This window comes from Anabrus simplex, chromosome 12, assembly GCF_040414725.1.
Source record: "Anabrus simplex isolate iqAnaSimp1 chromosome 12, ASM4041472v1, whole genome shotgun sequence".
NCBI classification, from domain to species: domain Eukaryota; kingdom Metazoa; phylum Arthropoda; class Insecta; order Orthoptera; family Tettigoniidae; genus Anabrus; species Anabrus simplex.
The window spans coordinates 24,638,447-24,665,986 of record NC_090276.1 but is presented as its reverse complement, the minus strand read 5'-3'; the positions used below and the strand labels follow the sequence as shown (position 1 = coordinate 24,665,986).

General features: G+C 36.0%; 1 protein-coding gene across 3 annotated transcripts in view; it reads right to left on the bottom strand.

The window, feature by feature from the left end:
- The window catches only part of LOC136884099 (tetratricopeptide repeat protein 27), a 149,767-nt gene that overhangs the window by 46,283 nt on the left and 75,944 nt on the right, over positions 1-27,540 (bottom strand). For all 3 annotated transcript variants that reach the window (XR_010861303.2, XM_067156130.2, XM_067156131.2), the window contains exons 6-9: positions 23,171-23,283; positions 20,703-20,769; positions 14,551-14,664; positions 4,696-4,914 (exon numbers count right to left, since the gene is read on the bottom strand). Coding sequence is in view for 2 of the 3 variants with exons in the window: in XM_067156130.2 (XP_067012231.2) it covers positions 4,696-4,914; positions 14,551-14,664; positions 20,703-20,769; positions 23,171-23,283 (513 nt within the window). In the remaining variant the exon portion in view is untranslated. The remainder of the gene's footprint in view (positions 1-4,695; positions 4,915-14,550; positions 14,665-20,702; positions 20,770-23,170; positions 23,284-27,540) is intronic.

The window sequence follows — 27,540 nt, the reverse complement described above, 5'->3', positions numbered from 1 at the left end:
GCACACCTATAAGTGTTTTTTTTAATTAGTATTCTTGTATAAAATGGTGTAAATTATTTAATAAGGCGTTAAGCATGGGTAATCGCACAGAAGTGTTTTGCAGTGTTAATTTTGTATTGTGCGGCATGATGGACGAGTAAATTACCATGGGGCCGTAAGGCCTATCTCCCGCTACGAGACGATGGAATTCTACATAGGAATGAGTACACAATTTTAAAATTCGGGGATGTTATCGTGACTAAACGGGGTTCAATGTAGATTAATTATGGTTACTTAACATGGTCCACCTCCCGAGTCCATGATTTTATTTTTTTGTTAGACGGACGAACTGATTTATATTAATGTAATAATGGGTTAGATTAATTAATTTGAGTATATGTTTGTTGTATATAATGTAAATATGGGATATATTTCTTTCAATTAATGCATGCTGTTTGTAATAATTTAACTTAAATTCATTTCAAGTGTTAAATTCCTTTTTGTGCTAACCCATTTATTTGATTTCAATCACTGCGGTGATTATTTGTATGTTAGTTAGGAATATTTTCTACCAAATAGCCAGATTATGAAAGTGCCAGAGGATGTAAAATTTGTGTTGCGTACGGAAGGTCATTAAAATAATAATAATAATGCTCGGTTTGCGAGAAAGAAATAATAATCATGTTTGTGAGTTGGCAAAGGAAAGTAATAATAATAATAATATTTGGTGCGTTTGCAAGTTAAAGTATAATAATAATAATGACAGTGCTTCGCGAGTTAGCCAGTGCAAATATAATAATCAATGTGGAGATGACATGTAGCGGTAAAGACTTTCATTCGCGTAATTAGTTTGATTTTAGGTAAAATTTTGATTTCACGTTTTTGGACTTTATTTTAACCATTAAAATTTGTTTAAAAGCGATAGAGGCACGTGAATTAGAATGGTCACGATATGTTAAAAGCCCAGAGTGGTTTGAGCCCATATTTAGAGTTGGAAGTCATGAGGGACGAATATCCGGCGTGAAATAAATTGAGCCGTATTGTTTGTAATGATGAAATAGATGAATGCATATTCCGGTGTTATTAGTGGCAGAATCCACGCACCGAGGATTAATTTATGAATTAAATGTTTGAAGAGTTCCGATAAAAGGAAATGGACTTCAAATTGGAAGGAATAGTTTAGCAATCGCCGGCATTGGAGGTATTTGCCCAGCCGCGATGTGCCATAGGTTGTGAGATGTGTCTTGGGAGGACGTGTGTCCCCATATAAATTAACGGCAGTACGAAACTGACGGTACGGTCCCGAATACCGTGTTGTCCCGACCAATATAAAGCAGATCTTAGTGGTTCATAACGGGATTTAACATATGTGACTAAATTCTAAAGAGTGGAAATTAAAATATCATCTTTCCATTTTAATAATAATAATAATAATAATAATAATAATAATAATAATAATAATAATAATAATAATAATAATAATAATAATAATAATAATCATACTCCAAGGGAATATTGTCGTAAATCAATTGCTTACTGCCAAAGTAGACTGAAATTGTAAAGGTTTATGCATTTAACCATAAATATCTCTAACGGTAGTGTAAACGTGAAATAATAATAATAATAAAAAATATTTGAAGAAGAAGAAGAATTTACTTTTTATATTTTGGACATAATAATGATGTTGGGAGTAGAAATGAAAAATTTGAGATTTTTAACTAATAATAATAATAAATAAAATATATTTGAAGAAGAAGGAGAAGAAGAATAACAAATCAAGCTACTTTTTTATTTTTATTTTTTTGATGAGAATAATAAGAGCGAGAAGTTGAAGTATTATAGCGAGGATGATTACGGGTTACGATAATCACGATTTCCACTATTAATAATAATGTTAATAATAATAACAATAATAATAATGAAAAATTGAAGAAGCAGAAGATGAAGGACTTGCAATAGTAATTTGAGAATAATAATTATGATGAAAGGAAATTAAGATATTTAATGGGCGATGATTCATTGTTACGAATATAATAATAATAATAATAATAATAATAATAATAACAATAATAATAATAATAATAATATTTTATTAGGAAGCTGATCATTAAATTGTGCGGATAAATTACGAGGAAGAACGACCCTTCGTTTGAAACGTCGGCAAGGGTTGGCATATAATCATCCCGGATGACAAATGATAATAATCAAATATAGGATTATAATTGAAATTAATGATAATAATAAATTAATTAATGGCAATCAAAGAATATAATAATGATCAGATAAAGAAAGGTGATTATATTATTTAATAATCATAGGAGGATATGATAGGGACAGTCGTCCTGTGTTGAACTGCTCAGAACCAAATGTTGGGTTTTCACGGGGAGATTGTTAGCGGTAGATACGTAAATAACCCACGGATGGCACATGTCTTCATGGTCAGAGCATAGTAATGAACCTTTCCGTACGTCTTGTCGTACTGACAAGTGTAAATATTAAAATAGGCTTTGAGTTAATGAACTCTACCTGGCGTGTTTGTGAATCTGGTAATAATAGGCTAGAGTTTGTCCGTACTATAAATTCCCGTTTTTTCGAGGCGATAACATTTCCACGGTGGGTGTCCGTCCGGCTCACCAGAATGTACATACCGGAAGTGTCTCATGTCCAAACGGAACGAGGAGGTGACAGTAAAAAGTTACTGTCATGCCTTCGTCTCCGAAAGAAGATCTCCAGCGGTGAAACGTCCACTCATACGGATGTGAATTCGATCCCCAGTAACCAATTGGGGCGAATTCACCAAATGTTTTACACTACCAGAGTAGTGAGGTAAAATCCAAGTAGTATGTCATTTATTTTTCAGGATGGAAGTGTCCCAATGTAAAATTGTCATCATGTGTATTTTGCTAAATAAGTGAATAAATTGCTCCTCATTGCAATTTCAATAGGAAACAGTTTCCATATCTTTTTATTGTAGTTAGTCCAGTATGCCCATGGAATTTAAGTTGTCACTTCCCAGTCCTATTGTGGAGTCAAAAATTTGTATCCATGAATGAGTCGTCCCCCGTAACCTTAATTTGCATGCCCCGTTCATCCCTGTGTTCATTTGATGCGCCGATATATAATTTGGTTTTCTTTATATTAAAATTTTTTATCGTTTCCGAACTGATCACCCCTGAGATAAATGCTAGTCTGGGACTCAGGAAGTGAGCGGGTGCAATATATCATAATCAGAAGGGATATTTCTCTGTTAATGGTTCAGGTGATTAATGAGCCTAACCTCCAAATCAGGAATATACTTACTAGCTGGTCTGGTTCTGCACACGACAATACAATATTTAATAACTCCCATATCGGAGCACAGTTTGAAGTTGGACAATTAACGAAGTGATTTTGTTAGGTGACAGTGGATACCCGCTAAAAAAGTATCTGTTAACCCCATTGAAACCATCGCGGACTTTCTCCCACGCCTCACCCTTTTTTTTTATCGTCAAGCCATCCGTGCGCTTGCACTCAATAACTTATATACATTTACGAACTAATTCAATTAACAACTCTTTTTCGGAGGAAAAATTAGAACTACGATTCCGTTTCACTTCTCGCGCCATATTTTACAGCTTTACGCAAACAAAAGCGCATCGGAGCGCGCTGTAAAACAGCATGTTCATACCACTGCCTCCTTGATTCGCACCAGTTCGCAATAGTGGGAAAGTTAACAGTCGATTAGTTAACATTTCACAAGAAAAGTTTGATGAAACGCAAGAAACCTAGTATGATGTTAAAATTTTAACTCCGTATTAACTAACTACTTGTTAGTATATATTTAACATGTGTTGATGAAACCGGGCCTGAGTGTTATAAGGGCTCAAAAGAAAGAAAAAAGAAAAAAACCTCTTCTATATACAGAAATGTATATACAGTGGAACCTCGATATCTTGAATCACATCGGGAGCTAAATTATATTTCGAGTTATCGAAATTTCGAGATATAGAGAATACCATTTTTTAGTATGTATAACACACAAGTGAATCATGTGTATCTACGGGCTTATAGTGAATACATTATTTTAACAGTATTTAAAAATATACAAACAAACTCTATTTTACAGCATTACTTTAATTATAACCCTTATTATAGTAACTTTATAGAAGACAGGCTACAGTACACACAATAGTGAAACAAGAAACATACCTCCGTTAACACCTTTGGAAAAATCCGTTAGTCTCTTCTGTTAGTTACTGTTAACCTTTCCTCCCTTCACGTTGAAACTTCTTGTTAATACCATGCACTCGAGATTTGTAAATGGTGCTTGTCATTCACGACTTTGGGGGTTGCTTTCGTACATGACCGGTAATTCATTCACACCCAAGAAACAGTGAGGCTTCGCCAATTTTCTGATCAATGGAAGTTTCAGTTTTTCGGTTCCCATCATAATGAGCTCTCAGCATCACTATCCCTTTCTTTACTTGTTAACTGTTCCTCACAACCCACAAGTGCCATATTGCTCAGTTAATGTTGCACAAAATTCGAGTTTAGAGCATTTTTTGCTTCAAGGGAGAAAATTTTTGCTTCAAGAAATCGAGAAATAAATACACGTGAAGAATAGGAAGAATGGCCAGGAAATTTAAGTTACTTCGAGATACTGAAAATTCGAGTAATGGAGGTTCGAGATATCGAGGTTCAACTGTAAATGAATGTATCTAAGTTGACAGTGCTTACCTTATGCCTGAGTTGCAGCAGAGTGTAGCAGCTAATAACCTCATCCCACATATGAAGTCTAAGGAACACATCCAGAGCACTGTTCACCGAACCAAGAGAGACGAGTAGCCGAGCGAGGTCTGCCTCGAGTTGCCAATATGGAGGCAAGTGTGAAGAGAACAGTCCCCATAATCTTTCTCTCACTTCTGGCTCCTCATAACTGATATTGTCCACAAGGTCCTGACACAAAAAATATAAACACATCCATTCAGAGACTGAAGCTCATTTCATAAAATTCCTTACCCTACAATTCAAGTGCAATGCGTAAGTTATTCAAACACCACTTCTTACACATCGGAGATTTGGCTTCAAAATTCAAAGAGAAAACTAATCAACTGAGCAGTGAAAGTACTGGATGGAAAAATGTCAAGAACGGCTTAATGACAGCCGCTTCACAAATATTGGTTACAAGAAAACTGGAACCAAAGAAGCCTTGGATGACTCAAGAAATTTTAGATCTCAATGAACAGAGGAACTAAATGAGAAGCAGGGATTTTGAAGAATATAGAGCATTAAAAAATTTAATAACAGACAAGTGTCGCTTAGCAAAAGACAGCTGGATGAATGAAATTGGCGAGGACATCGAATAAGATTTAAAAGCAGGAAAATCTGATAAGGCATATTTTAAAATAAAATCATTACAGAACAAGAAAATTCTTTTTTTAAATGAGGAGGTAGGTGACTGCTGGAAGCAATATATTGAAGATCTATATGAAGGTCAGGAAATAGATAACATTCAGGATTATGTAGAGGATAAGAGCCTGATTGAGGTAGAAAGAAAAAGCCCACCAATTACAAAAAGTGAGTTTAATATGGCTGTACACTTATTAAAGGATAAAAAAGCCGTAGGTGTTGATAACATTTCAACAGAGCTCCTAAAGAACTGTGGAGACATCATGAAAGAGAGATTGTTTGATATCATTACTGCTATGAAGATGGAATCCTACCACCTGATTTCATAAAGAGCCAGACAATAACACTCCCAAAGAAAGGAAATGCCAAGAACTGTTCAGATTACAGAACAATAGTCATTCTATCCCATGCTTCTAAAATCCTACTGACAATACTTAAAGGTCGAATCAGCAGGAAAATTTAGATGACGACCAATATGGCTTCAGAGCAGGCAAGGGTACTAGAGAAGCAATTCTAGCTCTGCATCAAATCCTGGAGAGAAGACTGGATGTTAACAGGAAAACTTATGTAGCTTTCGTGGCTTTAGAGAAAGCATTTGACAAGGTTGACTGGAAGTTATTATTTCAAACCCTGAGAACGTTAGGTCTTGATTGGAAGGACAGATGTTTGCATTTCAACCTGTATAAATCCCAAAGCACAGAAATAAACATCAATGGAATGACAAGAGAAGCAAGAATAAGAGAAGGAGTGCGGCAAGGCTGTCCCTTATCACCTTAATATCTTCATAGAATTCGCTATTAGAACAGTAAAAAAGAAAAAAACCAAAGGGATAAATTTTAATGGTAAACAAATTCATAGTATTCGCTTTTCCAGATGATATTGCACTGATAGCTGATTCAGAACACAAAATGTCTAGGATGCTCAGTATACTAAATAACACGTTAGAGAAGTTCAGGCTAAAAATAAACACAAAGAAAACGAAAATTATGGTCGTTCAAAAGAAGAAGACTGAATTGAAAGCAAATGTTAAATTAGGCTGTGCAAAAATAGATCAGGTTAAAGAATTTTGTTATCTGGTTAGTGTTATTACCAATGATAATCCGTGCCTGACGGAAGTTAAAAGAAGAATTGCTATGGCAAAACAAGTGTTTCAAAGCAGGAGAAATCTATTGTTAAATAAGCACAGGAATTGAAACCAGGAAGAAATTTGTTAAAACCTTTGTTTGGATTGTGCTAACTTACTGTTGTGAGACTTGGACTTTGGAAAAACAAGCACAATCGATACTAGAAGCTGTGGAAATGTGGTTCTGGAGAAGACTGATAGAGACGCGTTGGACAGAAAAGAAGACTAATATCCAAATCTTGAATGATGTTAATGAGAAACGGATCTTAATTTATTCAATAGAACAGAGGATAGCTAAATTTCTTGGACACGTCCTACTACATGATATCTCTTTTTCAGAATGTCTTCAAAGGCAAGGTCCTAGGGAAGAAGTCGAGAGGAAGACCACGTCTCTCATACCTTAGAACATAATCACTCAGGTGGGTTTTGCTTCCTATGTCACGATGAAAAGGACAGCTGAAGATCATGATGTAGCTGCAGTGACAAGGCTTAGCCGATGGACAGACAGATGGATAGACAATTCAAGTATACAAATGCAATGAGGGTGTAGAGGTTAAATGAATAAACATACTCCAAACTTTCAAAATACAGGAGATTTTTTTAACAGCATATCAGTCATTGTACTATGTGTCACTCGACATGCATCAGTTCAAGAATATTTAACACATTATACTCAAATTACAGGAAATTAAAACTCTGAGATTTGCTGATGATATAATAATATCTGAGTCTGCAGAAAATTATAAGAATAAACTGACAATACAATATATCAAGTAAATGATATTAGATAAGTCTTGGGACTAGTTTCAGCCACTTAGTGGCCATCTTCAGCCAAATAAAAATTAAACAGATTATGTGATAACTAAAACATATGTATACCATACACAAACAATCTTGTAGGAATAATTAGAACATTAAAATATATATATATATATAAAATATATATAAAATTAAGGTTATGATCTTCTTGTCATAATATGTCTTTAAGTTGACTTAGAACCTCAGGCAAAGAAGTAAATCTGGAAATGATAGCCAGAATGAGGAATGAATATAGAGAAAAGAAATGAAAAAGGGGATTTGAGGTAGTTCTGACAATGATTGTAATATCATCAATGTTAATGGTGATGCTCCTGACAATGACGGTGAATGGAGGAAATTGGAAGGAGGCATCAGTTGACGATTACGTAAATGTTAATGCTTACCTCGTCACTGCAGAAGCCAAGACTATCTCTTGAGATTGCTGCAGACGCACAAAAGGGTCTGAGTGAGGACTGTAATCACGACGACGACACCAAAGAGCCGCAGCATACTTCAGTGACCTTTAATGATTCTGTCAATGCTCTACGGCCTATCAAATATTTTGTGACGCGCCATAATATTTCTGAGGAAATAATGGCCAAATTGTATCTGCTTGAGAATACTGTTCATGCCGTGGCTGCGAGCAACAAAAAACAAACCAAAATAACGGACTACTTTATTCCGTGAAGTGACTCTTTTCCCTCTCTTTGTATTTTTTTATAATTTGTGTCCATTTCTTTTGTGTTTACATAGTTTTATATTGCCATATATACTTTGGAATCTAACTCTTCATATTTACAGAATTTCATTTAAGCGATTTTCACACTTATACGTTGTTGTTTTTTTCTTTGGTCATCAGGAAAACGTATAAAACGAAGTTTTAGTGTATCTTCAAACGTTAAAAACGCTCCAGAATGAAGCAGCAGCAATAGCTTTATCACTGACTAATGAAGTCTTCAAGTTGAGTTTTCACAGGATGGTATGTTTCAAGCATTTGGTGGAGAGATGGTGTGGAATGATGATGGTAGACACAATTTTGAATAGATTTTTAAGAGGAACCTCCAAAAATCGTAAAAGTAGTTAGTGGGACGTAAAACCAATATCATTATTATTTAAGAGGAACAATCATAATATGAAGTTAAAGTTGGAATTCAAGAGGAAAAACTGGGGCAATATTCGCAATATTCATTTATAGGAAGAGGAATTAGGTATTGGAATAATTTACCAGCTGAAATGTTGGATAAATTTCCAACTTGTTTGAAATAATTGAAGAAAAGGCTACGTAAACAACTGATAGATAATCTGCCACCTCAGTGACAGCCCTAAAAGCAAATCAGTGGTGACTGATTAATTGAAACAGAAGCTCAAGATATATAATTAGATCATAATCAGCATTCACATCCAAGTATCTCTTGACTGTAGCCTTGGTTCTTGGCGTTCTAGTTCTTATCATGTACTAGAGTTATTTCTGATAGCCGAATCCAGTTGGACAGTTACTGACTGCAGTCATAGTCGTAAGCTTGCAAATTAATTCAACCACATTCAAGAAAGAAAAACAAAGAAACATGTTTAATATTTTATCACCACAAGCATTAATAACGGTTCTTTACACATAAAAATTCGTGGTTTCCCATTTTCACACCAGGCAAATGCTGGGGATGTACCTTAATCAAGGCCACGGCCGCTTCCTTCCCACTCCTAGGCCTTCCTGCCCCATCGTCGCCATAAGACCTATCTGTGTCAAAGCGACGTAAAGCAAAAAAAAAAAAAAAAAAAAAAAAAAAAACCATAAAAATTAAAAACAATTATATAAAGTTTTTAAATACTGCAGCTTCCTGCAATGCAACAGTCATTGTTCATTTCTTACTGTTAAAAATAGAGCCACACACCAAACATTGGGCTCCAGTTCGAAAAGGTCTCACAAGGAATTCCAACTCCCATTCTACATTAAACTGCTGCAATGTTCTTTTTGACAATTGACCAATTTTTCTTCCACTTGATTCTATGACTGAATGCGCTTATCATGTAACTGGCACATACAGCAATCATTCCACTACCCCTCTCTCCCCATATTTCTATGCAAAGCAAACTAGTCTTCTTGCTGGGTGTATGGACCACTCTGAGAGTGCAGATGGCCATGCATTCATCACAGCTTTATACGTAGGTTGTTTTATAAATCACAGAAACCTTGATATACCTTCTGAACATGTGGAAGTACAGTGGCAAATCTATGACGCGTGTCACCTGCACGCGAACACAACTTCTGTGGCACGCCGCACAACATACTACCATATTTAAATGTTTTTAACATGTAATAAATAGAATGGAAATCTACCAACATAACACATTTTAACATTATGCTTTAATAAAGAAGTATGTCACAAATAATTCTATGGTCACATTTTTTACAAATTTTATTAGGTTAAAGCAATAAATATATCGTATTCTTAAAATTGACCTCTTTTCTGAAATGTAATTTTCAGTGATGTTTGCAAAATAAAATCATGAAATATTCAGTCGCATAGATTTATATGAAATATATGCAATCTAATACCTAAATGAAATCAAATGAGAGGGTTTCATGTGGCACACTACACAGTAAAAAGTAATGAAGACCTTAACTGCTATAATAGAGTTCGAGGGATCAAACTCTATTTTCACTTAATAAATTTCAAATATTTTACATTGTGTTCAAAGGTGGAACATCCCTCAAACTCTATTCACTTAATAAATTTCAAATATTTTACACTGTGTTGAAAGGTGGAACATCCCTCAAACTCTATTTTGTTAGTTATACGTCAACACGGAAATGAAAATCATAACCTACTGTAATAATTTGATGAATACTATTAATAAATAAAATCATGAATAAAATATATACAAAATCTTAATAAACATAATTGAAATAAATTAAATTAATAAAAATAGTTAATCGAAATAACCGTAGTATGGGCGCCAGAGTTCACCAGAATGGATCCCTCGAATTTTGATAGAGCATGATAATTTTTTATATCTCAGGGCGTGTACATAATGCTGCGTACTGGTACATCTGCTGCAGGCCTTACCTAACCTTCTGAAAACGACTAAATAGGTAGGAACTGCACCTAAGTTCATCAATAACTCCACTGATTCTAAAATAGCTAACTATAGTCTTAATAAAATCCATGCATGAGCACCTCATCAACACACAAAATTATACATATAATACACACACAAAAGATTGCTGGAAGACTCCATATTTACAACAACAACAATAATGAAAACAGTGGGAAAACGAAAGCGATAACTAAGCCACCATTTGTAGATAGTCTGATGAACAATGTACATATATGTGGATAAATACCCTTCAATGTCTCTGTATCAATACGACTTGCCGATTCTCATAATCGGCACATATAATATCACACAGATACTGTACCTTGTAATACTGTGTTCACAGACTTTAACACTTTTTGTAAAGATATGTACATTTGAGCAACACACGCTTACTTTAAGGTTAAGTCAATATTCCACCTTTACAATACCAAAAGTTTATTGTCTAATTATTTTAACAACATTATTTAAAATATGACGAGACATGTCCCGTCATATTTTAAATAATGTTGTTAAAATAATTAGACAATAAACTTTTGGTATTGTAAAGGTGGAATATTGACTTAACCTTAAAGTATACGTACAACAATACGGACTTTACAATGAAATTTATTTTATGTAACACACGCTTGTCGATCCCGAAATTAATTATGGAATTATTAATTATTAATTATGGAAAGTCTGAGATAGCTTTCACCAACATATAATGCCAAGCCGCCACAAGTGCTACAAAACTTAATGCGTAAGCACACCACAATTTGTCGATCAGCCACTTTCCACGAACATAACAAGACTACGTTCCACGAACGTTTGAAGTCCAGTTCATTGTAGCCGTGTCACTCCAGTACCGTGTATCAGCACTACTTCCTTCCCGTACAGTCTGTCCGCACTACTTCCTTCTCGTCCAGTGTGTCAGTTCTGGTTCCCGCCGTTTGATCAACCTCTATAGGCATCAGCATTCCTCTTCCTCTCACATGGTACGTCTGGATTGGTCCTCGCCAGCCAATCATGAGTGATCCTCTTTTCAAGACCATGCCCTGAAATTCTTCTTGCTCCCAAGACATAAACAAACTCTCGGGTGTTCCACGAGTCATAGAACCTTCCTAGTACAACAAGCTCATCTCATCAGACACTGGGATGTCTGCATGAGTCATACAAATTACCAGATTCCAATATAGCAATATTTTCCCACTCGTTGTTCAAAAAAAATTACTCATACCTACATATGTGGACATCTCCCAGCTTACAAATATTAATGACAAAATATACAAATGAAATACTGATAATAATAATAATAAAAAATCGAATACTGACAATAATATCTCACATTTCTACATGTAGTGTGAGGGTGTGATATATGTACTATCACACTATGACCTTAAATGACACGGTAGTCGGAAAAGGTTTGCCATCCCTGGTCTAGTATATGTATTTGAAAACTTTTGTCACACTCCACAAAATGCCACCAAATGATAGCATCAGCATACAGGGTCTTTTTTATAAACCCAGACCATTCAGTGGCGTTTCTACTCTCCGAGACCTAAGCAGCTGTAGAGGAGGCACGCGCAAACTGTAGTTCTTGACCTTGCAAGGAGCGTGCACGTATTCGACCTAACATCAATAGCCTGTCTGAATCTCAGCTGTTGACATGGTGAGACAGTTATCATTGCAACACCATATTTTCGTATGTAAAAGTTATTTTAAGTACGAGTCTGCTCAACGGGGACGTGATGCATTTGTTCAGCAATTTCCTGGTGAAGTGCCACCTTCATACGCACAGATTCACGTAACTGTAAATAAATTAGAAACTACTGGTTCAGTGCTCAATAAAAGACATGCGTACACAAGAACAGTTTCAAAAGAGGAAAGCTAGATGACATTGGTGCGAATCTTGAATGGTCAACGAATAAATGTCTCACAAAATTAGCACAACAAGTACGGGTTTTGGTTTCTTCTGCACACAGAGCTACAAAGCTGTTACACATCAAACCGTAGAGGTTTACATGGGCCCATTGTTTAAAACCTGCTGATCCAGCCACAAGAGCGAGATATTGTGAGTGGTATCTTGCATTGTTGAATGATCGTTTATTCGACCTACAGCTTGTGTTCTTTTCAGATGAGTCTGGGTTAATCTCAATGGTTGTGTGAACAATCAGAACTTTCGCTATTGGTGTGCAGAAAAACGTAATGGTCTTTATGAAGTCCCTCATTATGAAGGATGACACTTCCAGCATCTTTTACAAGGTAAGATTTCGTATAAGATTGTATACACGCTTAAAGCAGGGCAGTCGCGCGCGACGTAATTTGGGCTGAAATTCACATCAATGTCATACAGAACTAAGAGAAACATTGTGTGATAAAGCTTCTGAGGCCTTTAAGTGTAGATGCATTGCAACTGTTGAACTGTTGAAGAGTGGACTCTCACAGTGGTATCAGAGACAAGTTATTAAAAAGTGCTTAACAAACGACAGGTGTTGAACTATTCACAACTATCCACACATACACAAATTTCGGTTCTGGCAGTGTTTCAAATCTTACAACAGGACTTGCGGATGTACAAGATTTGTGTCCATAATTCAATTATTTCTATTTACTTATCTTCCAATTCCTCCTTACCATTAGCTCCTGCAACCAGACCCAATTTGATGCTAGCACTGAGAAGTACATTCTAACAGGCATCAAATGAATATACAGTATAACCCCGATTTTACATGACCTCGATTTAACGTAAACCCGCACTTAACGCAAGAAATTTCATAGTCCCGAAAATTACTCCATAAGAACAATGCAATTTTATATTTGATTTAACGTAATTAACATTACAGCAAAATCCACATTTAGTGTTAGGAAATTTTAAAATTCGCAAGTATTTATTTCTATTCTTTATGGTTATGGGACATTAAGAACTAATGAAAAAGACAGTATAAGCTTGCGAAGGCTGATTCAAGGCATAAGAGGAATTTACAGCACGGACGCGTAGCGCTGAAGTGAAATGTCAAGACTCTGATACACATCCGACAGCGGCCGCTGCAGTACAGTAGAAGTAATGACAATATATTATGCCCTTCGAAAATTCCTATTTTAATGTGTGCAATATCCTTCGGTTACAATAAGAACCCTTTCACTGATTCATCCATTGTTACAGGCAAATTTGGGCCACATTAGTTTCTCCGTTATCAATATTCATACCCTCGACCCCAGTGTTGATATAATGTGATCGATCATCTTCCGTATTGATTTCTCGCTACACTCACAAGCGAGCTCGAACTTAGCTGACCACGGCCGAAGACTAACAATGACACAATGTTCAAACACTCGGGATGCTTTGCTTACATGCAAGCAGTATGCGGCTGAGCTCTGTTCGAGTGTGTACATCTGTAGCAGCATTAGAGTATAGCGTCAGTTTACGTAAGTTGGCGTCAGTTTGTCTGTTGTGTATTGCGTGGATTATCCAGTTCTATGTCAGTTTGCTCTAGTCCGTTGCTTTATTGAAGTTGACTATGGCAGCGAAAAGAAAACTCTATCTGTCGCAAATAAAGAGGACTTGATTCGGGAAGTGGAGAGAAACGCAAATGTGCCCGTTAGCTGACAGCTCTGTTAGAGACGGACTAAACCAACTGGAAATGGACATTTTGAACGTAAAATACAACAGTGCTAAAAAGCAGACCACCATCTTTGATTATTTAAAAAAATGAGATATTGACAGTTGTGTAAATATGTACTGTATACAGGCAAAGTAACTCAATATATTGTCATTGTGTAAATATGTTGTGGATGTTATAATTTTGTAATGTGCTGGGAATCTACGATTTTTGACTACTGTAATAGTGCTACAGAAATAGTTGTTATTACAGTATAGTGTGTAGGGTAGGTATGTCCTTGTTTTATTGTTTTCACTGTGTAAATAATGCGTGTTGATGCAATTTGACAATACAGGCAAAGATTTCTGGAAAAAGTTTGCTTTTTACTGAAACCTCGATTTAGGGTTAATCCCCATTTAAGTTTCAAAAATTCCGGTCCCTATAAAAATGCTAAATAGGGGTTCTACTGTAGTTGCTGCTACTTTATTCGAAGATACAACACAGTTGCCATAATTAATGAAAGGACGCACATGTACCTTAACAAATGATGCCTAAAATCCCTTTGAAATGCAATTCCTGTTATCTTACCTGCATTTGCGTCAGGGCTCTCTCCACCGTTCTTGAGTGTTTAGACTCCAGACGAGAACGGAATAATAATGCTGCCATCTGTAGGCTCCACCACTGAGGGCGAATCAGTACACACTGCAATGCACAACACAAAATCAAAAATTAAAAAGGCACAAGATAGGCAATAAATCAATTTCAAAAATGATAGCATGAAGAGAACAATAAATGAAATATTTATTGCAGACAATGGTAAAACATAAATAGGAAACTTGTAGCTCTCTTCTAACTCCTCACAAATTTCTGATATCCATTATATTGAACTATTAAAGCAATGGCTGATATAATGCACAGCAGAAAATCGTCAGTCGACAAGGCCATAAAACATTTCGAAGAGCAGGTATCACTGCACCGAGCGAGGGGTTGCACATAAATGGGAATATATTATTATTGAAAAAGTGCCTACATAAAAAACCCATCCCAAAATTTTTACAATTTCACATCAAAAAACAGATTTTCTCCACAAACAAGAGAAACCCAACTAAGAACTAATAAAATCTGATTAACTGATGAGATTAAATTCCTTTATATGTAAAAGAATATTTTGAATGTGCAAATTTATTATGTTCATTTAGAAGCAGCCAAAAGTTTGCCAACTCTATTGGGCAGATTTCCAAATTGAAGTTCAACAAAAAATTCAATCTATAGCCATGAAAAAACAAAATACTTTAGAGAAGAAGTTAGAAAACTCGAGCTAGCTCAACAACCACATATTAACAACACTACTTCCTCTTTGAACCCATTACAAATTAATCGTCCCTCTGAAAATACGAAGGAAGAAATTGCAAGTTTCCACCTTCCAATTATAAATTTGTCTAAGAAAGATTTTACTGTAGATGAACTTAATATTTTAAATACAAGTCGAAACACAATTGGAATAAAACGTCACTATACAACAAACTCATCACTATCATTACTGAAACAGAACAAGCCTTTAACAAAATTCCTATAGATAGTCAAGAACAAATCAGACATGAAATAAACAAAAAAACTTCCGAATAACATTAAGTTATTTACATCCTCAAAGTTCAACAATACCATCGCAAGCAATAGAGTTGAGAGTTTTGAGAGTTATATTAAAACACCAACAAGTAACTTTCCTAAAAAAGAAGATAAAAAGTAACAGACTAATACTAACCAAGATAGATAAAGGTAATGCAACAATTAACATAGATAAAGATGATGATATTGGAAAAACAGTGGCATTCTTTGAGGAAGGCGAATTTAAAACCATTAAGAAAGACCCTAACACTAAGATCCAAAAAAATGTTTAACTCTTATTTAAGAACGTGAGTTTTATTTTAAATGAATATGAAGCCAAACAAACTCATCAATATGAACCCTAGGTTGACTGTCGCTAGAGCACTACCTACGATATATAAGCCAAACATCCCGATGAGACCGATCGTTAATCTCAGACTGAGCCCCGCGTACAACCTATCTAAATTCATCCAAAAGATTTTAAGGAAACAGTATGTTTTCCAAGCCGAAAAAACAATTAAAAACACAGTAGTATTTTGCAACATGACAAAAAATCTTAATATTAAACCTTACCACAGATTAGTCTTGTTCGATATAAAAAACATGTATCTGAGCATTCCGGTTCAAAAAACTATATCCATCCATTGAGAACAATTTTAAAAAACACAGTACTATAACTGTTTATGAGGTAGATGAATTTTTTTTCTCTCCTCAAATTTGCTTCTGATAACCTTTTTATTTTCAATGGCATTGTTTATTTACAACAAGGTCTTCTTATGGGCTCTCCTGCATCAGGGATCATAGGAGAAGTACAGTACATCTAGACCATTTAAAACAGTGCCATCAAGAATTTAAATAACATATTGTTATTTGGACTTAATTGTATCCAGACATTCGGACCACATTTCATTTGACATATATAGAAAACTGACTTATATGGTGAATAACACCATCAGATCATATTCCTTCCATCCCTCTTCACAAAAAAAGAAGCATCTTACTATTCTATGATTTGTAGAGCTCTCAACATTCCATTAACAAAAACTAGTTTTAAAAAAAGAACTGAATACTATCAGACACATAGCTAAGAAGAACGGGTTTAAAGAGAACCTCATAAATAATAAAAATGAAAATCCACAGCCTGTTTGCAGTCATTCAACCGGGTCAATAATGGAATGAATGAAGCCCCCATCTAGCGGCGAGGATAGGAATTGTGCCGGCTGCCGAAGCCTGTCACACTCCTCTGGGGCAGTGATTAATAAATGACAGATGAAATGAAATGATAATGGAGAAATTACACAAGCAAACAAAATTGAGGAGGAAAAAATAAAAGAAGAATCGGACATTACTATGGCTAAAGTGGAATGGGCAGTTAGTAAAATGAAGATGGGAAAAGCTGTGGGAATAGATGAAGTGTCAATAGAAATGAACAAAGCAGCAGGACCAGTGGGATTGCAATGGACATACAGACTTCTCAGATGTGTGTGGAGAGAGAAGAAAGGTTTAGAATGGTTCAGAATTGAGAATGGACTAAAACAAGGAAGTGTGATGTCACCCATACTGTTCTTAATGGTGATGGATGACATCATGAAGGCAGCAATGAAAGATTACAATAGGAAGAAGATGAAGGTGATGTTTGCAAGTGATGTGGTGATTTGGGTTGAGGATAAAGTGGAGATTCAAGAACAGTTAGACGTAATAAATAAAAATATTCATTTGTTAACAAAATGTACACGTCTCCAACATAAAGAAGAAACTTATCGCCGATTTTACTTCGTCACTTGAACACTGACTTGTTGAATTTTTAACCAACATGAATGAACTTTATTTCATCATCACAATCATATGTCTTAATCTTCGTGCCATTCTGTCATATCTTTTAGCTTTTGTATCATAATAACATCAATGTGTTTTAATTGTCTTGCCATTTTGTCAAATTTTAGCTGAAGATGTTCCATAATCGGAACGAAACATGTACTAGAGATTAAGATGGTTTATATTATGTAATTAATAAACCTATTATACAGAAATTGATAAGTATTAGAAGGTGGGAACCTACTCATAACTTAACCTTAGTAGTAAAACGCTTCAAATACTTGGGAAGTGTACTGTCTGAAGATGGAAGAACAGATTTGGAAATTAACAGAAGAATACAACTGGGGAGTGCTTTCTATCAACAGGTGAGAGGACTAGTATGGAACAAGGATATACCAATGAAGGCTAAAGAAGTTATGTATAAAGCTTATTATGTTCCTACGACATATGCAGCAGAAACTTCAATGACTCAGAGGGATGAGAACAGAGTACAAGCAGCTGAACTGAAATTCCTGAGAAGTATGGTACAAAAAACGAGGAGAGAAAGAGTAAGAAACAAAGATATACGGAAATAACTGGGAGTACAGAAATTAAAGGACAAACTGGAGCAAAACAGATTGAAATGTTTTGGACATGTCAAATGGATGAATGAAGTAAGACTACCAAGACGAGCACTGGAAGTACGGATGACAGAGAAGAGAGGACAAGGAAGACCAAGAATGTGGTGGATGAACTTGGTGAAGAGTAACATTAGAAAACTAAACATGGATTGGAACATTGTGTCGGAAGAAGAATGGTGGAACAACAGAACAAAGTGGAGAGGAATCATATTTGCTCCCACCCGGTGTCAGCTGGAAATGGGGAAAATAATGATGATTATGATGATGACGATGATCAAAGAGAAGATGATGAGCGAGCAAGTAAACTTTATGCTCTTTGCTGATGACACTGTAGTATGGGTAGATAATGAAGAGGAAGTACAGACACAAGTTGATTTATGGAATGAGGAGACAAGAAATTTTGGAATGAAGATTAGTACTGTGAAAAGCAAGACTTTTATCATAATGAGAGGGAACAGAAAATCCAGGGGAGTGATAAAAATAGGAAATGAACCTCTTGAAGTAGTGAAAATTTTTAAATATTTGGGCAGCATGATGTCACAAGATAGAAATTTCAATGGAGAGATTGATTTAAGAATACAGCAGTCTGCAAGTTTCTACCAATGTGTCAGAGACATGGAACAAAGATGTGCCAATGAAGTGCAAGAAGGTTTTATACTCGTCCTATTATAAACCTATACTGATTTATGCTTGAGCAGCCTGGACGTTGACTAAGCAGAACCAAAGTAAGATACAACCAGCTGAAATGACGTTCTTGAGGAGCATACAGGGAAAGACAAGATAGAATACGAAATGAGGAAATAAGGAGAAGCGTGGGAGCATGTAAACTTCAAGAAGAAATTGATATAGCAAAGCTATAAAGGTTTGGACACACGATGAGAATGCCGGGAGAGAAAATACCGAAGAGAACATTCATGGATACAGAGACTGCAAAGAGGCATAGGGGACGGCCTAGAATGAGATGGAGAAGCTCTGTTGTAGACTGTATTGCAAATAGAGGAGATGATAACAATAAAGTACTAGAAGAGGAGTGGTGGAAAGACCGAGTAAGGTGGAGGGCTTTGGTACACTATCCTACCCGAACAGTATCTGGAAAAGGAAATGGATGAAGAAGAAGAAAATACTGAAGTGAATGATGTAATATCATTTACTTGATATATTGTATTGAAAAAGTGGACCCTCTTTGTCAATTTATTTCTTATTTATCTCAAGACCTACTACGTGCAGTTAGTGAACTTTTTAACAGGAATATTAAAACTGTATAGTTCCAGATTGAATCAGTAAAGCGATAAGAAGATGAAATTTAGGCTGAGACAAGATCATGGAAGAGGAATAGTGGAAGGAAAGAGGAAGATGGAGAAGTGCCATAAAGTGTTATTGAAGATGGTCCCACAGATATCGAAACTAGAATAACAACATGAAATAAATATTTCTATCATTTACTGAAGTGCTGATAAGGTGGAATGTCTGCCCATAATGTCTTTAAAGTATCCCCGTCAGAAAGACGAAAAAATGAAGAAACATCATCTCCACTTCCGGAGTTGCATAAGGTCTTGAGGTTTACTCAGCCTACACCATACCAATATAAATGGTCCGTTATTGGACATTATAAATTTTCCAGCTAACTCATTCCTGGTTGCCAGCGTTTCGCCCTCATGTGCTAGGTTGGGCTCATCAGTTGGTTGACATCTACATCATCTGATAGCCAAGCAGGCATCAATTTTTGGTAAAGAGACAAAGTCTCTCATAGTGCATTGTGTTGTATACAAGAATCACGATATACAAAGCACAACATAAAAGTTTATTAGTTTATAACTATTTACACAGTATACAAAAATGAATGAAATTTGACTTGCTGCTCGAAGTGCTGTGCACGTTAAATAACAACATAAACTAGTTGACTGATGGTCTGAGAAATATATACAATTGTACACTTGGATTCTTATATATACACTGATATCTATCCTGATAAGATAGGATGCTCGAAGGAACGAATGTTCGTGATAGCTGATGACTATCTGTAGTTTGGAGAATTATAAAGGGAACTTGTGGTAAAGTTCATGAATAGCAGAATGCTAGGCAGGATGTATGTCTGTGATACGGGAGGCAGGATAACTTGAGGCGAAGATGTCCTGAGGTGAGACCATCGATCAGAATTAGTCCACCTGTTCAGTACACATTTTTAAGAGGGTACCTCCGTGTCTGACATACGGTGTAGTCTGATCGCTGGACACTGTGAAGTGCCTCGAGTGGAGAAGACGCCGCCCAATTTATACCCGCTGGCTGACGTCACACACAATCACGTCAGCGCGCTGCAGTCCACACCTCGTGGTATCTAGAAGCGTCGAGGCTGGGCGGGTTGCGGAGCTTGCAGGCAGCGGAGGACACACACAACACATTGGCACTGCCGGTGGCTCCAAGTAGCCTACGCAATGGCCTCCACAGTATGCACTAGCCAGCGTCTTGGTAGGTGTGCTAGGTACCAACTGATAAGCCCAATTTAGCACGAGGGTGAAATGCTGGCAACCAGGCATGAGTTAGCTGGAAAATTTATAGTCCAATAATGGACCATTTGTATTGGTATTATAAATTTACTCATTCGGGACAAATATTTCAGATTCCCTATGGGAATCAACATCTATATCAGCCTACACCACTCTCTGATACCTGAATATCAACATTCAGACACTATATACTAACCTGGAGGTAAGGCAGGAGTTCCTCATCAGCAAGTTCATCCACAGGCTGTGATTTCTGCGTCTGGACACTGAAGCAGAAATCAAATACATTAATAAATTATGTCTTTAAGAGTACTAAGTAACATATGGGGTGATTCATTATGAGTTACTATCACTCGTAGAGCTGATTTCTGAAGATATTTCGAGCAAAACCTCTGTTCTATTCTCAATACTTTCACAGTGTTACTAGTAAACGGTGTACAACTTTTATAGAAGGTTTATAAACCGTTTATGTGCAATTTGTTACTAATAAACCGTGTATAAGCCTCCTGTGAATACATCTGTTATAGTTATTCATCAGTCTTACCAATAAACTTTTATACCAGGTTTATACACAGTTTATGTACAATCTGTTACTAATAAACCGTGCATAAGCCTCATCTATTAGAGTTATTCACTGAATTACTTATACAGACCAGGACCCTTGTACAAGCATTGTAAAACAGCGAGTGACGAAAAAGAAACGAGTGATCAGTTTATTTTAGTGGCATTTACTGCCTGCAGTAATATAATCATGGTGAAATACCGGACTTATCCACTGAGCACACATTGAAGAACGGAAAATAACAATGATCTCCACAATATTTTTAACATACAGTACAAGACAGAACATTTTGAGGTTATGGAGGCTGGAAATGTTCGTAAATTAAAACACTTAAGAGGCAGAGCGACCCATTTCTCTTAGATGATGGAAGTTTTAAAATTAAATATCGATTTATGAAGGAATATGCTCAAATTTTCGTTAACACAGTCAGAAATGACTTAATGAAAGATTTTAGAGGTGGCTTTATATCTTGCGAACTTCAAGTTCTCACAGCATTACGGACATGGGAGCGTAAAGAGGTTAGTAATTATTATCAGTGACAATTATTACTATGGAGCGTTTCTTTTTAATTTGAGGATCCATGGTGTCACGTGTGAAACCTAAACAAACGAGATGTTCTTCCTGTCATAAATTAAACCATTAGTGCACAGCGTCCGAAAAATCGAACGTCTTAAAAATGATAAAAAGTACGATCTTTATGCATGGTTTTAAGCCCACAATACTTTCTTTCATTTCGAAAGGCTGTAGCTAACAGAAAACAAGAATACATTATTCAAAAGGCTGTAGCTAACAGAAAACAAGAATACATTATTCTCAATTCTTAGCGTTGATTGTTGAATCACATTTGTAACCAGGATGGTGGCAAGACAAAAAGTAACTTTATGCACTAATGGGTTAAGAAATAAGCGAGATAAAGACTTGTGGTTTGTTTTAAAAATAACTTCCGTATCCAAAGACCATTTGCCTCGCTTTGACCCCTCGTTTAAAATTAATAGTAAAGGCGTTGGCCAGCGACAGACTTTTTCGTCCCTTGCGCATACCAATTTCTAAACATGACTGTAACGAAAGACACATACTGAATTTGTTTATCATTCAAATTTAAAAATTAAACTTATCTACATTGAGCCAAAATGTCTCTTTAGCATTATCTTCCTTCTGCTTCAGTAAAATGTCTCTTTACCAGCAGTGAAAAAAAAAAAAAAACATACATAATGAAGATGAAATGGGAGTTATTACATGATAGGTACCGGTACCATGCAATAAATATTTTTTATTTGACACAACTTTCCATTATATTAATATTTTCACACTTGATTACTTTTTAACATTATGTTTGTTAACAGCATTAGATATGACTTGAAATTCTGTACATAACTGGATATTCACCTATTTCAACTGATAACATTCAGATTTATATACAGATAGGTTCAGCCAGCAAAAGCGACCATCAACATGAATACGTCAGTGAACTGTAGGAAGAGACTCCTACAGCATTATAAGAGTGTGTATGTGCAGTATAGCAATACAATGAGTATACCACATTTATTAGTAAGAAAAATACGCAATGCTTATACAGAGTTTATTCAATGTATAACTATACAAGTGCTAAACAACTGTATAAGGATTTTTTATTAGTCAGACTCTCAGAGATGCAATCATTTGAAAGTCACTTGTAAAACATATTACTGTCTTTAGTTCCTGCCATTTGAAAAGTAAAATAAACAAAATTGTTTGAAAAGTAAAATAAAACAAAATTAATTCTTAACAATATTCCTTTAACATACTAATGTTCTGAAGATAAACTTGTGTTTGAATTTCTCAAATGTGCAGGTAAGTGTATTGAAGCGACGGTAGCATTTAAAAAAATGTTATGTAAACCATGTAAAACTGTACATGAATGATGTAAAATACAACTCACACACTGAGTGGCTAGAACTGATGCAATATGCAACAATTATTAATCTATAAGAAACATGCATTAGTCTTATTATTAAAAGTTTCTGTACAGAACCATTAAGAAATTCTGTTTTCAAGAAGAACAGAGGAAGATAAAACTGGAACACAAAAAATGAACAAAAAATATTGAGAGAAAGGGCCTTACGTACAACATCCCAAGGACAACAGCCTGCTGGACAGGTGTCATAGCTGGAACTGTACCATCTTCTTCACTAACAAACTTTATGTGGTCAAGTCTAACTTCATCGTTCAACCGAAGGTCCTACATCAAAAGCAGAAGAAAAATAGGTTATAGCATAAAATTTACGTGGTTTTAAATTGGAATTTAATATTAAATTTTTATTATTTCACCAATGGACTTGTTTGTTTGTTTAACACATGGCTATTATGGCTGATGACTGGACCTGGGCATCAGGGTACCCATTATGGCAGATACCCAAAACAAATATACCAAGGTACTTGCTACATCAGGTACAGATCCGAAAACCTGGGAACCTGTTACATATAGTATCAGTGCTTGAGTGCATTCCTGGCGATGTATTCGATTCCCTTTCCCATTTCAAGATTGTTTCTCTGCTCCAATACCCTTTCTCTCATTAAACACAGCTCTCTGTGCCTAGAGAATGTTAATTTACTCGTTTTCTTTTTAACACAGAAACCAAACTTTCCAAAAAAGTTAAACTGAGAGATACACACATTTTTCAAATGTCCTGCTACTTTTAAATGTATACTTTTTTAAACTATATATATATATTTACAGCCAGTTTTAAAATAGTCAACTCAACTTTTCAACATATCCATCCATTGGTTGGAATGTGTAAGTACTCTCCCATCATGCCTTACTTTTCTTATTTAAAATATATAATGTGTTGCTGTCAGGTTTAACACGTTCAGTGCTGATCACACACTGGGCGCATGACGCTAGTTTACAAGCAAGTGTGGAGTACGCGCCTAGCATGTCAAAGGACAGGTGCTAGAAAATGCAAATCACAGGTTTCCTGTATATCATCCCACATATCGCTCAAGTCCAATCTATTAGCAGGTTCATCCATAGATCTGCACATGCGTTTATCGCCTCCCGCGTATTTCCCCTCCATAGTTTCCGTCATACGTCGTCATTCATTTTTTTTGGATCAACACGCTAACCCCAATCATAACATTAACGACATTACAGAGAAAACCAGTATCATCTTTGACAAAGTCATTCCTGCAATAAAAAATGACTATCTCAAATTAGTAAACACACGTCATAACAAACCCACGAATCACAAACCTAACCCCGCCCCTACCTTCACAATAGCCACTCCTCCATCCCCTCCACCAACATCCCTCCACACAGCTAACATGAGCCCCAGACGTACTCGTAGCAGAACACAACAAATCTCCAAACATATCGGCACACAACCTCCACAGCAACAACAGTAAGTACTCTTTTCATTTCACACATACATCCAGGCATTCCTTCATACATACGCTATACTCATATTAGCTTTCCTTTACAGATAACACCATATAAAGTGCATAGACGAGAGAGGTGTCACCACCAACTACTCTAAAAAACCATATCTTGCTGTATATATAAATCTTACCTGACTACATCAACAGTTGAATTGCACAGTACTCAATTTTCAAATTTTAATGACAAGAGTTCTTATAACATACCAATACAAAGTATATCAGCCATAGAAGATTCTCGATATTCACCTAATACAACTTAATCAACACAAGAACTACAAGAGGATTGAAGAATGAATGCAACGCAACATGAACTCAAATTTTAATAGACGTTTTTAAAATATACCATGTTCTAATGTGTTTAATGTACTATATTTTTGTGTCTTATGATTTGGCATATATATTTTAATGTGTTCATGTACTCATGTCCATGCTCAATCAATAGGTTTTAGTTTAACACCATCACCACTTTTAATCACAGATATTTTAACGCAACATACTGCAATATATTTTACTTCCATTTTTCATTAGACATCCGGATGCTCTAACGTAACATCTTTGTAATTTTGTCTAATGACTGTAAATTTGTGTGCTAGCTGATGATGGCCATGATAGGCCGAAACCGGTACTAGTGCAATAATTCATTCACAATAAATGTATTGACCAGTGGAACATTTTTCTTGTCTATTACATTGAATCCAATCAATACGGAATATGAAACTTATAAATAATAATTCATTTTTGTATTTCAATACCTTACAATATTGGCAAACTGAGTTCATAGATCCAATAGCAACACATTGGTGGGCACTGTAATCAACTGAAACATTGTAACTGAAAGCAGCTCTATTCAAACTTGCAAGATTATTAGCTGAACGACGCGCTGCATGGGTTTGTGATATCCGAATCCTTTAAGTTTCATTTCGCTCTTTGAAAATTAGCTTGGCTTGTTGCATTTTGAGTTCTTCGACCGAAGTTGCTCCGCCCACGTCTTATAAGCGACATGAGTCTTGAAATGAGTATACTGTATATGGAAGAACACACAAAATAAACCAATCAACCAAAGAATTCGATGAACTTGCTTGTTGAGAAGCGGAGATTTAAAAAAAATCAGGGTAGACAAAGGTCTCCAACTATAACAAAACACGACACTGCATGCGACTGTCTGGAGAGCGTATGTTTGGGAGATCTGTACCGGCAGTCGAGGCAGCGAGACAGCCAGCCAGCCGAGTCACACGCGAAACCAAAACCCAAAGAGACGTTCTTCCTGTCACAAACTGAGAATTAAGCGAGATAAGAACTTGGAGTTTGATTTGAAAATAACTTCCATATCCGAAGACCATTTGCCTCGCTTTGACCACCCATGCAAATTCAATAGCAAAGAAGTTGGCCAGCGACTGACTTTTTCGTGCCTGCACATAAAAATCTATGAACATGATTGAAAAGAAATACAAATAGTGCATGTAATTATCATTTAAATTTCAAAACAATGTTATCTACGTCGAGCTGAAATGTTCCTTTACCAGCAGTGAAAAAATTACAAATATAGTGAATATAAAATAGGAGTTATGACATGATAAGTTCTATGCAATGAGGATTTTGCATTTGAGGTAACATTCCATTATTTTAACTTTTTTACACTCAATTATTTTGTAAACCGTTTTTTGTTAACGGCATCAAATGCGGCTTGAAATTTTGTACATAATCCGATATTCACCCATTTTAACCGATAACATTCAATTTACGGACATTTGGCAAACGCGCTGGATTAGAGGAGGACGGCGCTAAGCGCAAACGTGGGAGAAGGAAAGAGAGACGAACAGTTTGAATGGAAAAAGAGAAATGGGGCTTTTATGTTTTTCCTGGCATTTTTTCCAATTTTTCTCTTCGTAAAAACCTTACTCGGACTTCGACGAATATTTGAAAAAAAATGAATTAGCCAAATTGGTCCAGCCGTTCCCGACTTTTGCGCTTAGCAACACATTTAGCGATTCATTTTTATTTATATAGATATTGCTTGCGTTGGAGTGTTAATGTGTTCTCTGTAATGATCGAATGGTTTAATCACTGTAAGATCTGGAGGAAATAAATGATGATAATAATAACAATTTTTTTTTTACACAACTGGATTAACGTCGCACCAACACAGATAGGTCTTATGGCGCCGATGGGACAGGAAAGAGCTAGGAGTGGAAAGGAAGTGGTCGTGGCCTTAATTAAGGTTCAGCCCATCACTTGCCTGGTGTGAAAATGGGAAACCACAGAAAACTATCTTCAGGGCTGCCGACAGTGGGGTTCAAACCCGCTATCTCCTGGATGCAAACTCACAGCTGTGCGTCCCTAACCACACGGCCAACTCACCCGGTATAATAATAATAATTATTATTATTATTATTATTATTATTATTATTATTATTATTATTATTATTATTTTGAGTGTTACAAGGTGCGAGAGCAATCTTCAAAAGTGGGGTTGCCGGGCTGAGTGGCTCAGACGGTTAAGGCGCTGGCCTTCTGACCCCAACTTGGCAGGTTCGATCCTGGCTCAGTCCGGTGGTATTTGAAGGTGCTCAAATACGTCAGCCACGTGTCGGTAGATTTACTGGCACGTAAAAAAACTCCTGCGGGACTAAATTCCGGCACCTTGGTGTCTCCGAAAACCGTAAAAGAGTAGTTAGTGGGACGTACGACAAATAACATTATTATTATTAAAAGTGGGGTTACCATGTTGAGATTGTGATGACTGGATGGGGAGTTGAGTGGAAAACGTCTCAGAGTGGAGACTGTGTCCCTCTACAAGCTCAATGAAGTACCTCCTAAATGCAATATCAGATGCATTGAATGTTGCAAACTTTCGGAGAGCGACAGTTTGAAAAAGATTGTCAAATGTACAGTATATATTATACGTATTTAAACTATTTTAATTTTTTTTTATTAATGTCACACTGACACAGATAGGTCTCACGGCGACAATGGGATAGGAAAGAGCTAGGAGTGGGAAGGAAGAAGCCATGGCCTTAATTACGGTACAGCCCCCAGCATTTTCCTGGTGTAAAAATGGGAA